The following is a 17,354-nucleotide window of genomic DNA, read 5'->3' on the forward strand; positions in this document are numbered from 1 at the left end:
TTATTTCAACATAACACAGATAATTGTATTATGGTTTGATAGTTATTAGAACTGTATAGAAAGTAGCTTTAATCTTATAATGATATTATAACTTCAATGATTTCAGTTGGAAAGTTTAATGTTCTAAATGTATTATAATATTAACATAGATTTTATCCAATATATAAATATATATGAATTGTTTTTTTATATAAACGAGTTTATAATAAAATTGAAGATATTTTAAATGGTGCTGACTCCTATCATTAAATAAACACTTACCTTCCTATCAGTAAAATTAATACCATTTTTAATCATAACAGATCATTTGTTTTCTCAATCACTCATAGGTGTTATTATAGCGTACTAAATCTATAAATTAAACAAACCTTTCATCATAATAATCTGAAAAATCTTTATTTCTTGTATATGCTCATTTTATGCACTGCTGATTCTAGGGATAGAGTAAAATAAATTTTGTATCTTTCGTATGAAATATTCTTTAAGTACAGTTCTACTTTAAATTGGAATTAATTATAGTAAAACTGAAAAATTATTGTAATGTTGATTACAGTCTGTTGGGAGAAATATCTCATATGAAGGTCTAATATTTTTGTTGAGAATTTTAACCGTTTTCTCTTCTGAATATGCAGTTTCCATTACTTATACCTCAGACTGTATTAAGAATCAACGTCGAATGAGTCCCAATTAATGAGCACAATGTTTAATGTAATGAATTTATATTCACATTGAAGGTTCTTTCTATGGACCCGAGTTCTACTCCATTAGATAAATACTTTAGTCCTAATAATTACTGATATATAAAAACGCTTGTTTTCATAAATCTAATTAAACAAGAACCATTTTTGAAACCAAATTTTAAACACATGATATTATATGTTATCATTGAAAGCATTAATGTTGTATTGTCATCATTGAAAGCAGAGAAGAGCTATATGTCGGAAAAATAAAATAAATATAAAAAATATATATATACATATGTAGTAGAGGTGAGGTGAAATTTTCGTTGATAAAAAATGCGTACAAAGCAATCAAGGAAATCGACATCTAACCGAATATTTCATTTGTATTTCAGTAATGTACCGGACTCATTACAACTCATCGTATCCGTAGTAGAAATATATTTGGACACTTATTAGTGATCGAATAATCAGTTAAACAGATGAGATATAATTTCTCTATCAGCAAAATCATCTACACTTTTAGATTAGGCTACTAGTATCAACGTTTGAATGAAAGATTAAAACATTTTATTATTCGACAAACGGACTCTCCGTTATAAAAATTCAGTAACTACGTAAAAAATGATTGATAAAAATTATATTAATGAATCCTATTATTATATCTGAGGCTTTAAAAAGATTCCATAATATTGAAAGAAGCTGGAAAAAGAGGATACGACTTACTACAAATATAAGCGGTTCTAACATTACTGACAATATATAATTAACTGTTTATATATATCAGTAATTGTAAGAACCAAAGCTTTGATACAATGATAAAGTCGGCACTGCGTGGAATTAGATCAATCTTAATGTAAATTGATTGGTGTAATAAATATGATATAATGATAGTGTTTTGACATACACACAAGATAAAATGCTAGACGACAAACCTTTTATATTTCTCAAAAGAATGGATTTTAAAGCAAGAAATAGATATTAAACTGAAACCATTTTACATGGTCCTGATTTCTATCTTTATATCAAAACTGTGGTCCCTTTAATTACTGATATATATAAACACTTAATTATATATTGTCAGTAATGTCAGAACTACTTATATTGCAAGCAAGTCGTGTTTATGAAGCTTCTATGAAATATTATTAGATGTTTTTAAAATGTAAGAGACGATCATAGATTCATTAATCTAATTTATTTCCAACATATATATTTTATGTAGACACTCAATTTTTTTAACGGAGGGTCCGTTCGTTAAATAGCAAATAGCAAAATCTTTAAATCATTCATTCAAACTGTGACACCTGTGGTTTTATCCGAAAAGATAGTTGATTTTGCTAATAGAAATTATATCTCTCATTTGTTTAGCAGATTATTATATCGCTAATAAGTGTGCTAAAATATATCTACTACGATTGCGATGAATTATAATGGATTTGGCATAATAGTGAAGTACAAATAAAATATATAGTTAGATGTTGATTTCCTGGATTGCTTTATACACATTTTTCATAAACGAAAATTTCGCTTCACGCCTGGCCAGTATAAGTATCTTAAGTTGATTTTATACTTCCGACAAGATCTGACCTGTTTTCTAATGTAATACATTCAATATCCTCTATAAACTTTAGCTACTCGTTTTTTCGAACTACTGTATCATATATAAATCCACATTAGCGAGATTGAAAAAATTTTTTGCTCGGTCCTATTAATTATCGATTTATAATAATAATCATTGAATTCATCAAATCTATTGCATTTCAATATACCTCATTCTCAATAGATTGTAAAATTAATAAAATAACCTTCTTTAATTAATGTATACTAAAAATTTTGCAATGTATACGCAATATATACCAATTCTATGTTAATACTAGAAAAGTCCTTTTAATTATCAATACATAACAGAATATCAATTTGGTTTATATCTTCATAGAAATGATATACATTTAAAAAATGAAAGCGAAATGTGACTCCTGAGAACGAGGTATATCAATGTATACAAATGTATACGATACTTTAGGATGGTCCTCATATCTGTCCTTTTATAAACATATATATATATATATATATATATATATATATATAGGAATAGTTTAATAGAGAATATGTTAACATTAATTCATGCTAATAATTGATATTATAATCCAGTTTTTTTTATTCACACAATGCAGTGACTCACGTTAAAAGTATAATTATTCTTGGAGTTTTAAATAATTAGCAAAAACGAAGGTAAAAAATGGCAAGAAGGTTTTCTTCATTGTGCCTGCGTTTGACTGGCTCGTCACTACCCCATCAGCCTCCCTTTCAATACATCTAAATATTCATATATATATATATATATATATATATATATATGTATAAAGTATAGTACAAAGACAGCTCGCCATCAGCGTAAATCTGGGCCAAGTACCTGACATCGACACTTTGAAACTTCGATATTTATGTGCTTCTCAAACAGTATTATTGGAACCTTCGCCTCTCATTTACATTCTCATTACGTTTTCCCTTCCTCTTTTCCTGTTCTTTTTTTTCTTTCCCTTTTTTTTTCGGCAAACAAATAGATTTCTTCGTTGATTTGCAGCAGGTACGAGCGTACACGTACATACGCTTGAAACTCGTTAGCCTTACTCCGTAAATCGACTCCTTGGGACCTACCGTGAGCGAGCACGCGCGTGAAACACTAAACCACGTGGAATGCAGCTCTCAGCCCTGATCTTTATTGCCAATGCGCCATAAGGCGTGAAAAGACCAAAGAGATTCAAGGGAGAGCAAAGAAGAATTCCGAATGTCGCGTATATACGGAAATTAGAATTCCGCTTACGAAGGTAAAGGCATGGAATATTCCTGATTGCCTATAACGTTAAGGCGGTCCTTCGACTCGATTGCCAGGTGCGCACTCGCCGCTTCGGGCCAATCAGAAAAATTACCATAAAACCGAATCAATTCCTGCTCGATAAACTCTGCACAACAAAGATGAAAAAAAGAATAATTTCCGGTACAGTGTGCATGTGGAATATTGTTATCAGTAGGAGTCTCCAAGTGTCCCCTTGCGTTGATACGATTCGAGGAATCGGAGAGGATTCGGATGAATCGCGGTTTGGTTTATGCTCAGCGAAGCATAGACAAGATCGTAGATGCGTAGATAATTGCTGAAAGCTGAGCTCCTCGCTGGGCGGTGGGTAGGCTCGACCACTTGGCGCATAAATGCAATACTCAAGGTGGTTACGATGTTTTTCTCACGAGGGGCAGCTGACTCGGCTCTCCCGATAATCGATTCGTCCTTCGATCCATCCACCTCCACGAGTTTCCCGGGGAAGCTTACCGGACGAGACCTCGGCGATCTAGGTGAACGTCTAGCCCTCTTCTTCTCGATCTCTCAAACAAATTCGACTCCCTCCTCTAGCTTCCTGCAAGGGAAAACTTTTTTCCGTCTTTCCATTTACACCGCTACTGCACCGATCTTGACGCTAATAGCGAATGGCACTCTGCTGGGGGTATATAAGCGACCCCTTCGACACTTTTCTCATCAGTCCGCAGTACTATTCAATAAACAAAGCAACATGCTCAAGCTGGTGAGTACAGTGTGCATCAGTGATCTGGATTTTTCTCATTTTCCACACGCAGAGGATATAGCTAATTACTTTTATTCTAGAAGCTCTATTTTTAAACAAAAATTAATGGCCTGTATTAGAGTGTGACATAGAATATACGAGCTAATTGTAATTTTTTTTTTTTGAATTTAAAAAAATAGTTACACTCGTGGAGAGTAGAAAAGAATACTTTTGTTAATTATTTAACAGTGAATTTAAAAATATGTACATGTATCGATTGTAGTTCCAGATACTTTTATTTTGTACTCAAGGTGGTTCGAAATTAAACATTTAAAATGATTCTTAATTCGTAGCAGTGTTGCTGTCGAGGAGTTAGCATTATTCAAAAATGTTGTTTTTAACCTATTTTCTGCACGAAATACGTCGAGAAAAATATCATTTTTCTCGAACAGCTTTGCACAATCGTCGCTATTTTATCAATTTACAATGTAAAATTATATAGTTTTCTTATAACATTAAGCAATACTCTTCAAAATAAAAAATTTGTTTGGATTTTAATTTCATACTATATCTGGAGCACTGAAAACTTCTATGATACCAACCAATACATGTTCATGCTTTTTAATTCATTATTAAATATTTGTATGCAAAAAAATTGTTTTTTATTCTCTAACTGTATATCTTTTATAGAAAAAAAAACAGGTACTAAAAACAATAATAATTTTTTCTACCTCAAACTATATATACTACTTAGAAAAATTGTAAATTGTTTTTGACTCCATTAACAGTTATTCGTAATATCCATTAACTAATTTTATTAATATTATAAATAATTCATTATTTCAATAAATTTAGTTTATTGACATCACACGAATATAATGAGGTCAAAAACAATGTACAATTTTTCCGAGTGAATAATAACCCCTTAAATTATTACTCTTAAAGATTTAATCGTGTTTGTTAAGATAATTAGTGATTTTCTAATTATATATGGTTATTAAAATGGAAAATTTTGTCGATAGTTCGTCCTCCTCGCCACGGTAGCTTATGCTTCCGCAGGCTTGTATACCGGTTACGATGGATACAGCGGATATGGGTATGGAAGCTATGGTATTGGACATGGATATGCACCTTACGCATACACTGCTCCACTTGCTACCAGCTATGCTAACACTTACAAGGTAGGTGTCACATTCACACAGAGTGTTTACCGTTTATTTTGCTCCGATTTCATCAACCCTGATTCGTCTCTGCTGCATTCCGCGCTCAATACATTAAAAATGATACACTTATGCATTAGCCAATAGCCACACTGTAAAATGAATTTGATTTCATAGGTGGCTGCAGTAGCTCCAATAACGAAGGTCATTGCACCCGCAGTGACCAAACTGGCTTATACCGCACCTGTTACCAAGATTGCCTATGCTGCACCTAGCGTATACCAAACACCCCCTGTATATACGATCCCACCCTCAGTCACCACCTTAAGCCATGGCTATGGACTCGGCTATGGAATTGGACATGGTCTAGGATACGGAGGATACGGATACGGAGGTTACGGAGGCTACGGAACTTACGGAGGATATGGGGGATACGGACTTGGATATGGACATGGTTATGGTGGATACGGACACGGCGGTTACTATGGTGTCTACTGATCGCCCAAATTACCAACCTATCTCGATCGCTACTCGTTAAATTTCCCCACCTGAACAGAACAATCGTTGTACATAAATTCAAATGCAATCACACTGCCATATGATTATCCCACAAGAAAGTTAATAATATATAAAAAAAATGTTTCGTATTTCAAATTCATCGTCTATTTTATTGACTCGTTTCTCGAAAATCCTCGTTATAATCGCCTCGAGTAATACACTCCTATTAGCGAAATTACATTATTGAATAATTATCCTTTTGACGATTCTGAGAAAATCTCGAATTAGTGGCACGCGATTTAGCGTAATATTGTAATTTGAATGCTGGGTGATTGCTCAGTGTTATTACTATTATTAATATTGTTATTATTACTGGGGGAGGGGTACGCGCTACGAGTAGCTGCAAGTTGCAAGGCGCGTCGGGTCCAGTTGTGTTTACCATGAAAGCGAAAGAAGAGTTTATATACAGTGATGAGGAGGTTGCTCGTAGCAAGTGGTATGGTGTCTCCCCACCAAACAGTTAAGTTATTATGCAAGAGGAAGACGGACGAGATCGAAACGGAGAAGAGAACCCGATGAGAGTATGAGAGTAGATCAAGGCTAAGGCGAGGCACTTTCGTCGTCGTTTATCGCACCGATACATCTTTTTGGTTCCTACCATCCCATCCTTTGTCGACGCTTGTCGAGCCGACCTTTGTCCTTCGTTACGTACACCTATATTTTTCACAACATTCTCTGTCCGCGTTAACGCTATTTATACTCTAAATGCAGTAACCTGTCAAGCTTGACAGACTCTATTTACCTTACGATCCCTTATGTATTAGCCTACATATATCGTATTCACAGTTTTTCTTTGGTTTTCTTCACGCTGGGAGAACTTGCGAAACGAATGCCGGACGAAACCAATGTTATACTCACCGATCAAACAGCTTCTTGCGATCTAATTGTTAAACGTATTTCTGAATGAATTATTCATGCTGGGTCCATTGTGATTTTTGCAATGTAATACAATGCTCGAATACTCTGCATTTAATATTATATAATATATATATATATATATATATATATATATATATATGATTACGAAATAAATCGATTGACCAATGACTGATGAGGCCAGTTTTGTCGAGGGTCGTGCAAGTCAAGTACCTTTTGTAATTATTATTCCATGACCTCATGTTACGTGACTTTTGAATCTTGTTTTCGAAGAACCAGAGTTCAAACACATTTGTCATATCATCTTTCGAATATTCTCTTTGCTCACGGTACCCCACAAGTTTCGTCCATCCGTACCCATCCACGGGAGAAGGTCCTCCGTTTATTTATTTTTTTTACGTAATGTACACTAATAGCACACACACGCGCAAAGAACAAGGTACTCGTGCAAGACTTTCTCGTGTTTATCTTCAATCTCTGCAAATATTCTTTGGTACGTATTTATTGCTCTTTTAATCTAAATCATTATGATTTTATTTTAAAAACTGCCATTCCGTCGATCGTAGAGAGTTTTTCTTTTCGTATACAGGAGTCGTCTATTCTCGATTACGTCATTGGAACTACTGTCGTAAATACAGAATGAGATACATAGCTAGGTACCATAAGCGGCGGCAGAGACTCTTATGCAAAAACTCGCAAGATTGATCGCTGATGTTTAATCGAGATAAGTCAATATACCGTCCCAAGGTGTTTTATTAACAGAATTCGTTGCCTCTTCTTCCCAACAGTCGTTAACCTTTCTATACGATCGGATGAAATCTATTGTGAAATTAATGAAAAAGTATCTCTTTGAGAATCGTATTAAATTCATGGAAAAATGGCTGAAACATTTGCTAATCCTGAAATCGATCTATTGTGAAAAAAAAATGACGAAGGGAGAATTTGGTATAGAATAATTACTGATTCAACAGAAGATGTGTTTTACTGGAGCAGGGACGTCATCTTTGGGTGGATCACCTTGTTCCAGCCGAAGGGCAGACAATACGAGGCAAATTGTGCGCATGAGGATAACATCGAAGGTTTTGGGAAATAAATACTCGCTTTGGGACGTTGAATGGCGAAGTTTTGGTGGAGTGTCCTTAAAACCGAAACAGCTCGAGTTTTGGCCTGGGAAGATTTCGCAACCTCAATGTCAAGTATCGTCCGAGGAGTATATAAGAGAGTCCAGGCTGGCCAGACGATATACTCGATTCACAGTTTCAAAGTTGTTCCAACTGAAGGAGCAGAATTTTTCGAAAATGTTCAAACTCTTCGTGTTGGCTGCCCTCGTGGCTTGTGCGTCCGCTGCCCCAGGATTCATCGCACCGGTGGTTGCTGCGCCCGCAGTTGCAGTGGCACACGCAGTTCCAGTGGCCACCAGCTATTCGAACACCTACAGAGCACCGGTGGTCAAAGCTGCACCCCTCGTTGCTGCCCCAGTGGTTGCTCATACTGCTCACGTTGTTGCTGCTCCGACCATTATCAAAACTGCGCCTGTCTTTGCTGCACCTGCGATCCATACCACCCACGTTCTACCAGCAGTCCACGCTGCACCAATCATAGCCTAAGCTCATTAGTTGTAGATTTTGTATAGACTTTCTAAGTTTTGATTTTTTATCATTTTGTTTTTGCCAAGGAATAAACTTGTTAAATTTTCTAAGCCTTCCAAATTAGCAATCTCGCGAATTTTATTTTCACCTAATTCCAAAGCTTTTAACTTCTTTAGATGATTCGCATTTTCAATAACTGCGATCTTCTTTGACGATGAGAATAATTTTTGAACATTTATCAAAGTTTCACGACCTTAAACCAAAGTACGAATTTCAGCTTAGAAATTATTTAAGACGAAAACCGAACTTAGCACTGTATTGAAGGTTAAAGTGAGACAATTGATCTTAACTAAGACCGTGCTAAGCTTAAGTTTCGTTTACAAATTCGGGCCTATATTTTTGGTAAATTGTGTGAGTACTAGTGTAAGGGCCGTTGAAAAGCCGAAATCAGGCGATGCTTTTTCTCGTGCTGAATTACTTGCTGAATTGAAATATCGTTTGCTGATTGGTTATAATAATGCAAATATCCAATCAGCAGTCATCATTCTAAATTCAGCATGCATTCCAGCACGAGAAAAAGCATTGTCCGATTTCGGCTTAAAATGAAAAATGGTAGTATTCAGCAGAGACATCAGTTGCGGAACTGTTGAGTATAATTCTTTTTAAACTTCTACTTCTATTGGATAGCATTGTAGGATCTAAGAATAATACCCAATATAGTCTAGGAGCCAGGAGGGTTCCGTAGCCAATTGGAGGTGCACGGCTGCAATCAACGTTTTTTTATGTATTTTGACTTCCTGAATCCAAAAATTTTTGTCGCAAAGTCCGAAAGTGGTCAGATTAATTGTTATTAAAAAATGAAATGTTTAAACGACTGTAACCAATTTGTTACTATAGACAGAAACATTTTTAATATATTAAAAGATGCAGTTTTACAAAAAAAACCTATATGCTTTTTAAATTTTCAAAAATGTTAATTTAAGCCAAACTTATAGCACATTTAATCAAAATATATATGTTTGTACGAGTACTACTGAGAATACATAACAGATATACCGAGGAAAAATCGTTTGATCAAAATAAATATTCATCGCTAAATAGTTTTTACTACATTTCTATGCACTTAGTTTCAACGAATACCTCTCTGAATTACAAAAACTGAACCAAAAAAAAACTTAAACCATTTCATATTAAATTTCCTTATTATCAAGTAAAAATGTCATTATCCCAACTTCAGACGAAGATCTATTCGAATAAAATGATTTTCTCTCACTAAAACTAATTTATAACAATAAAAAAACCTACATTTATAGTGCTGATAAGAAATAGTTTTATTCTCAAAGTGGTTTCATTTTAAAAATGTACATTCATGATGATTCTAAAGGTGACTTATACATAATAAGTTAGAGAGTAGAAAGTTTATAGATGATCGTTTACAAAAAGAATGGAAGTTGCAACGTACGGTTGCAGCTTAAAATAAGTTGACTCTGGGAGATTCGGTGAGAAGATGGTCGTTGCTGAAGTTGCATTGGGGTAGTCTCTTAGTGGAGGACACTGACGGCAGCAGGTGCGGCGTAGGCGAGAGGCGCAGTTGCATGGGCTGTGTAGGCGAGCGGCGCAGCTGCGTGCGTGGCATAGGCGAAAGGAGCCGCATGTGCGGTGTAGGCGAATGGCGATGGATGTGCGGCGTAAGCCACTGGAGCCGCATGTGCGGTGTAGGCCAGGGCCGGTGCTGGGTGCGCCGAATACGCCACCACTGCGGGAGACGCCAGGAAACCAGGTTTCGGTGCAGGTGCAGGTGCGGCCAAGACACAACCAACCAGAGCAAGAATCGCTACGAACTTGAACATCTTCGACACTTCTGCTTCGCTGACTGTATAAGACTCGAGAAGAGATTTACTGGACTTTCGATGCTAGTGATCGACTGATACCACTTGGGCCAACTTTGCTCTTTTTTATAGGACCATACCCCCCTTACGAAATAACTGGTTCTTCCGCGAGGTGCCGTAACACACGCAGTAATACCCCGGATGGAGGCCAGATCTCGTCCCGTGATCCAGATATTTTCGCATGACGCGCACGTCGACTTTACCCCTCCCCCCAATCTGCCAAACCTCCGCGATTAGAGCGATCTCAATTTTCGCAATAATCTTGAAATACTACATCAGGAAAGTAACTACAATTCTTTGTTTATTACCTTGCACGCTTATTATTAAAGTACACTTTATCCTTTGTAAATAATAATTTCGTCTGTGCGCTGTTTCTAATTGGATCACCAGAGTATCAAGGTCCTTTTCACCGATTTGGCCAATTTCACGAATTGCGATCGCTGGACCAGAAACTCTTACGTAAACCAGAGTTAAAGTTAATTTTACAGTGATATGCTAGATTTAAGTGTACAAGGGCAACGGTCGAGAGAATAGGATCCCTGGGAGGGAGGGGGGGGGGGGGGTGAAAAGCCGTTTTAACTCTAAGCAGAGAGCATTTCGTTGGCATATATTATATGAATGCATAATGCGAAATTGAGTAAGTAGCGATACGTTACACTTTCGCGTTTCGTTCCATTACGTCCTTTGCGGTGTAATTCAGTGGGCGTTCCGCCTGATTATTACGTTGTATCAATTAATATCATCTATTTAATTAACGATGTCCCTAAATAGCTGTTTCGTTACAGGCCTAAAATAGTGTTATACCATTTCTGCGTATGACTGATGATTACACGCACATCTTCGAGCGAATTGTGCAACCGTTCGGTTCAAACGAAGATAATAATTACGCAACGATGCTCGATATATCCGTAGCCAAAATTATAACAACCAATATATATATATATATATAATTCCATACACCTATTCCCTTGATCCTTGCTCGTTCCAAAACTGGCAATTGCTGCCAGAATCAACGAGGAATGATCGATGGAATGGCGTATACTTTTAGCCTTTCACAAATAATCGTACAATTATACAAACAATATTTTTTGCATAATATTTTCGTAGCATATATCCCACGAATCATTTCCTGGTTTCAAGTACACGAGGAGAGATTCGATCTAGGATACAATGGTAACTGTAAAGTTTGTTATTCTTAAAACGTAAGGCTCTATTAATTGTGACTATGGGTGGGGCAGGGTTCGCGAAAGTAACACTCGAATGGACAGTGATCGTAAAGTGGGGGGGGGGGGGGGGGGGACAAAAAGGAAAGAAAATCGAAAAATACTGAACGTTGGCCTTTACTGTCGGATCCATCTCTTGTCGCCGGAGGGTAAGAACTTTTTTCCTCGTGTTGAACGAGTATCGCGAAAGACGAGGAAGCAGTTACATACGTAGAGCGAATCGACACAGTTGCTCAATTCTTTTATTCGCCTCTGATCAATAGTAATGACCCCGGTTTCGTAGACGCATATATATATATACAGATACTATGTTAGACACTGAAATAGAGGGGAGGGGGTGAAGGGCCGTAAATATCCAGACTCGAGCGAGGTTCGCGCCTGTTGGAGAACCTTGGCAGTGCTGGCAGCGATATCGGATTGGGAAAAAGGATGAAAAAGTTGAGAAGGATCTGGAGGCGCGGTGATAGGATAGGCAGAAGGCAGCAAATAGGAAGGAACCGCGTACAGGGAGAGAAGTAGGATCCCTGCATGGTGGGAGAGGTCATTCGCGTGGAATAAAAGGCCAGGTTGGTCGATACAGGAGTACCACTCGCTCTTCAAGTACGAAGCACGAAGCATCTATCGGTATATCAGCCATGTTGAAGATCGCCGTACTACTGGCCCTGGTAGCCTGCGCAGCAGCCGCCCCCAGCTTCCTGGCCGCCCCGGCAGCTTACCACGCGGCCCCCGCCGTGGTCGCAGCCGCTCCTGCCTTGGCAGTGGCGCACAGCGTCCCGGTAGCCACCAGCTACTCCAACACGTACAAAGTCTCCGTTAAGAGCCCGCTCATCGCTACGGCTCCAGTTGTGGCTGCGCACCCCGTGGCCTACACCGCACCCATCGTCAAGACGGCCCCCGTCGTCGCAGCTGCACCAGCACTCGCCTATGCACATGCACCAGTCGCCTACGCCGCTCATCCGTCATACGCCTACATCCACTAACTCTCCATACCCCCCATTCGACACGCCACTCTTCGTCATGGTTACACCACCACCACCACGTCTCGTCTTCTAGTCCCGACAAAACTCTAACCCTTTCACACCTGCACACCAGAATTTAAATGATTCGTACGGACGATCTGCCATCAACCTATACCATTGCTCAACATTGCTCATCAATAAACATATTTTTTTCTCTATATATTTATGACTTTTGACTTAGACCCTCTATCCATCTCGTTCTATTTCTAAGGTAGTTCTTGCGCAGAATAATCGTTTTCGACATTTATCACGTCTTGCGCGATTTAGTTTCCTCTCGTATTGGTTTGGAAATTAATTGTGGATTCGGTAGTGATGGATCTTGTTCATTCTTTTTTGGAAACTCTCTACAGTTTGTATTTTTTATGAAGGTTAGCGTTAGGGAATATTGAATATTTATGGATATTGCGTTAGTTTTTCGCCAGTCGTATTACATGTGACATTTGTACATGGTTCAGGCAAGTTCTGAAATTCACTGGGTATATGTATATATTGAATAGAGCGAAGGCTTTCATTGCGATCCCTTAACGTTGACCTTGTGATTCAGAGGTTTAAACGATTTAGACTATTTCGGAAATGGATCTGTTTTAGCAACTGGTAGACCTTGCGAAGTAAGAAAAAAATACTTATCCCTCCGTAAAAATCAGATTGGTATTCTAGTGAGATAAATCGGAATGTAATCTGCGCGATTAATCGGACTGGATAAAATGCTAAAAAGGCGAGCGAAGGTCTGGCTAAACAGTTATTTCGATAATAAGACTGTCTATGAATACGTCGGATAATTTTGACTGGAACCATTATACGCCAATGTCTGACTATTAGAGAGTGACCTTGATACAGCCCGGATACAGACAATTCCTTTGTGCCGATCAAAATAAAAATGAGGTTGTTGACCGGGCGCATAAACAAACGTCTGGTTCTCAAATTCATTTGTCAATAAGAATATGTACTATCGGAAAATATAGTCAAAGTTATAAATTAAGGATATTCGAGCAACAAAATATTATACTGATATCATTTCAGGAATAAACGAAATACTTCGAAGCGAATTATTTTATATTATTATTTCGAAAAGACAGAGGATTATGTTAGCCGGAAAAATGGGATTAAAAAATATGAGCAAACACATTTTCAAGCAACGAGGTACAATGTTTGATATACTAATCGAGGCAAGTCCGAATGGCGGCGCGACGGACCAATGGTAAAGTAGTCGAGTAGCAGTCGAAGGTCTCCCAAAGAGAGCACGGAAGTGTTCTACTATATAAACCTGAGAGGATCCCATTCGTGCAGATCAGTTCCAGGTTCCGTAACAGAGACAGGAAACCCTAAGCCAAGCGTAATGTTGAAGCTGGTAAGATAGCTCTAGCACGTGGCTGTAGCACGAGGGATCACTGAGAGAATAAATTGTTTCATTCAAATAAATCAGACTTGAATAGTCTCGAAGAAAATATTAATTAGACATTAAACATTTTTAATTAAAACGAATTACATTTAATTTCAAAATACGAAATACTTTTTTTCGTTAGCCAATTACTTGCTAAAACTAAGTAAAATATTTCATGGGACTATTCAATCGATAATTTATTCTGGATTAAATAATTTTTATTCATTTTAATACAAAAAATAATATTGTCTTTATTTTGCAGTTGGTCTTGATATGTGGATTGGTGGCCGTGACGGTAGCCAAGCCGGGAGCCCTCCTCTCCCCAGTGGTCGGGCGTCTGGTATCGGAGAAAACGATCGAATCCCACGGGAACAGCGTGATCCATTCGAGTGCCCCGTTGGTTAGCGCAGCTGTACCACTTCAATACACCGCAGCCGCGGTTCCCGTGGTCCAGGCCGCCGCTGCCCCTGTTCCCGCCCCCGCCGTCGCAGCCGTTGCAGTCCCGGTAGCACCAAAAGCTGCGCTGGTAGCCGAAAAAACCGTCGAGGCCCACGGACACTCCGTGGTACACACAGCTCCGGCCATCAGCTATGCCGCAGCGATTCCCGTAGCCGCCCCCCTCGAAGTGGCTGCGGAGCCACTCGTCAAAGTCGCCGTCCAACCGCAGAAGGAAGCGGCGAAGGAGGAAGTCGAAAAACCTCAGGTTGTCCTGGAAAAATCATCGGAACCACGAGTCGACGCCGCAGTCATTCAATATTCACCGATTTATCATGAACCACTCGCCTATGCTGCCCCCTCCCCCATCTACTACTCCGCCTATCCTGCTCTCGCACCCTACGAAAAAACCATAACCAGCTACGGCCACACCGTTTTCCACCATGGTGCCTGATTCCCTGGAGTAGATATAGCAACCCAACTCGATCATCCCCTCGTCATCGATAAATCTTCAACGACCACGCGTTCCTCGTGCACGATTCACAGTTCCTGCAACCATCTTGGTCCTCCAACGACGAATCGTGACGCGACGAACGCGTCCTCCTCATCGTCGAGCCCGGCAGTCTTTGACCTGGCAAAGAGGCCGTTTTGATACTCTCGTTCCTGTTTCACCGTGACTTGATCCACTTAGCGCTAAGTTCTATACCATTAGGGCCTTCTTCTTTATATTCCAAATTTTATACTTACACAATTGCCAGAATTTGAAAATAAAGACTTTTTTCAACAGCTTTGTTTATTTTCTTAAAAATAATGTAGTTGGCTTTTATCAGTGCTGATCGATGAATCAAGATATAGATCGAGAAATTGGTGTACATACGAGGTTGATTGCCGAAACACGCGTAGACCTATAAATTACTCTTGCGAAGAGAATTTGTCGAACACGCACGTGGAGGGTAAATGGCGTGCGGTGAAGAGGAACGCAAGGTAATGCGTCTACAAAAATCCGTATCTCCGTGCGCTTACCTGGACCAGGTGGCCTTGGGGCAGTTTCAGAAAAAGTAATCGACTGCTCTGTTTCTGTCAGTGACTGATAATTAATACTCAAGATTCGCGCTCGATTACTTTTAGCAGGAAAATGAGAGCAAAATTTTGTTGATGGTATATCACCCGGGGCCGAGTCATAAATCAAAGATAAATGCACTTTTGTAATGATGAAAAAAGGTTATTTGCGCATTTCGATCGAGAGCAGGGATTAAAACTCGATATTTACACGTTGGCCCTTTGATTCGATCTCTCGTGTGTCGGGACAACGAATTTTACCCACAAAGTGTAATTTGATGCGAGAGGAAAACCCTGTAAAAATGTCGTAACGATGAGAGAGAGAGAGAGAGAGAGAGACGGATGATTTAATGATTTAATATTCGTAAGCACGCAAAACAAGTTATCGCGATATTCATTGACGAATCACTTACGATCGTGTCAGCGCTTTCCCTCTACGACTGGAAAGAAAACTCTTCGTCGGTCAAAACACAGCGGGACCTTCTCTCTTCTCGACATTTCGAAATCTTTTCCAAGGTAAATTGCACCTGGTGCTACTGTAATATATCAGTTTCGACGCAACCTGACAAATTTATTTCGATGGACGAAGGAGAATATTTGATTTTAACGAGACAGACTGAATTATAAAATGATTATTCTCATATTTCAGATTGGTTTTTGCGCTCGTTAAGCGGGCCGTAAGGCTGCAAAGATAAATATTACAGGAGACACAAACGAATTCGAGTGTTTTCCTTTAAAGGACGTTCGAGCGTGCGTAGCGGCATTAATAACAAGCATGCCAACGACTAGCCAACGATTTACCGTTTCGACAATGCGAAGTCTAAGAGCAGAGTGACGAAATAAAAAAATTGGGAGAGCGGGGGGGGGGGGGGGGGGACCGAAAGCCGAGCGGCCACAATAACGTGTAAGACGTCATGCTGGTAAAATCGAAGAGACAACACAAAACAGACGTGCCTTGCGATACGCGAACTGGTCATGAAAATCGATAGAATTTTTGTTGCAGGGGCAGGCACGCCTTTAAACATATATATACTATATACGCACCTTTACCATCGTTCCTTCTTCGTGGAAACTTCCCGAAGCTTTTTCCATCGCATATATAACATATATACAATGTTTTTCACTTTTTGTCTTCAAGGACCTATCGTAAAATAAAAAGGAGAAATCTATCCGGCCACTTTTGCAGCCAAGAACTTTTTTAAACATTGCAATTGGACGTTTTATAAGAAGTTCCGGAGAGGTGGGGTGGGGTGGGACTTTGTCTGTGTGCTGGCAACCGAGTTGTTTGGCGCAGAGCCCCATAAGGATATTCACGAGCAGCCAAGGTCTCGGGTGAACGAACCGCAGGAATTGCTAACGACCTCAGCATCACTTACCTTACAGCTACAGCATTTGCGAGGATCGAGCGTATACCGCTTCTTGTGTGTGCAGCATCTCATGTATACACATACGCGAATTCCCCATATATACGATTATCAACATCCTCCTACGTGCTTTCTTGGAATCTCGCAGGATTCGCGATGAAAGGAGCCGGGAGAAAATTGCACGCGAATGGGGCAGCGGCAAGATCGGCAAAAAACCTGCATTGTCAATTATTATTACGTATATCCCTTTCCCTCTTCTGCTTCATTATTTTTTTAATTCGAAAGAGGTTGGGGGAGGGGGGAAAGGTCCTTCTATCAAGATTTCTCGAAAATTCATCAAAGTTAAAGCATCGATTCGCAGCGATACCGATATATTCCTGTGCGATAGCTGTTCGTGGAATTATACTAATTAAACCTTGCGAAGAATGCCTTTAATTAAAAGCAAAGTGGAGAATTAACGAAAGATCGGTCGAGGGAGAAAATTTCTTTCGTAAGAGATCGGCGATGAAGAAATTGAAAGTATACGGCAGCTGCTTTATAATAAATTGTTAATCGGTCTAGCGAACG

General features: G+C 38.9%; 3 protein-coding genes across 3 annotated transcripts; all 3 read left to right on the forward strand.

Moving 5' to 3' along the window:
* Positions 1-4,179: 4,179 nt before the first annotated feature.
* On the forward strand, positions 4,180-6,009 carry LOC136780543 (cuticle protein 65-like). The gene is made up of 3 exons (XM_066738976.1): positions 4,180-4,255; positions 5,257-5,415; positions 5,572-6,009. Exons 1-3 carry the CDS (start codon positions 4,244-4,246, stop codon positions 5,890-5,892), a joined length of 492 nt encoding a protein of 163 aa, XP_066595073.1. The 5' UTR covers positions 4,180-4,243; the 3' UTR covers positions 5,893-6,009.
* Positions 6,010-8,126: 2,117 nt separating this feature from the next.
* LOC136780430 (cuticle protein 38-like) lies at positions 8,127-12,665 on the forward strand. Its single transcript, XM_066738781.1, is given in 2 exon segments — positions 8,127-8,439; positions 12,280-12,665. Coding segments are annotated over 2 exon segments (543 nt in total). The 3' UTR covers positions 12,510-12,665.
* Positions 12,666-13,795: 1,130 nt separating this feature from the next.
* On the forward strand, positions 13,796-15,060 carry LOC136780429 (cuticle protein 16.5-like). The gene is made up of 2 exons (XM_066738780.1): positions 13,796-13,896; positions 14,192-15,060. Exons 1-2 carry the CDS (start codon positions 13,885-13,887, stop codon positions 14,816-14,818), a joined length of 639 nt encoding a protein of 212 aa, XP_066594877.1. The 5' UTR covers positions 13,796-13,884; the 3' UTR covers positions 14,819-15,060.
* The last annotated feature ends 2,294 nt before the right edge of the window (positions 15,061-17,354 follow it).

Source organism: Prorops nasuta, unplaced genomic scaffold (genome assembly GCF_024137725.1).
Source record: "Prorops nasuta isolate Cenicafe-Biocafe unplaced genomic scaffold, Cenicafe_Pnas_1.2 PNAS00019, whole genome shotgun sequence".
Classification (NCBI taxonomy): Eukaryota; Metazoa; Arthropoda; class Insecta; order Hymenoptera; family Bethylidae; genus Prorops; species Prorops nasuta.

Bases quoted from the DNA above. Each gene is read 5' to 3' on its own strand.
- LOC136780543 (XM_066738976.1), top strand. The intron at 5,416-5,571 runs GTAGGTGTCACA...TTGATTTCATAG, and splicing joins GCTATGCTAACACTTACAAG to GTGGCTGCAGTAGCTCCAAT.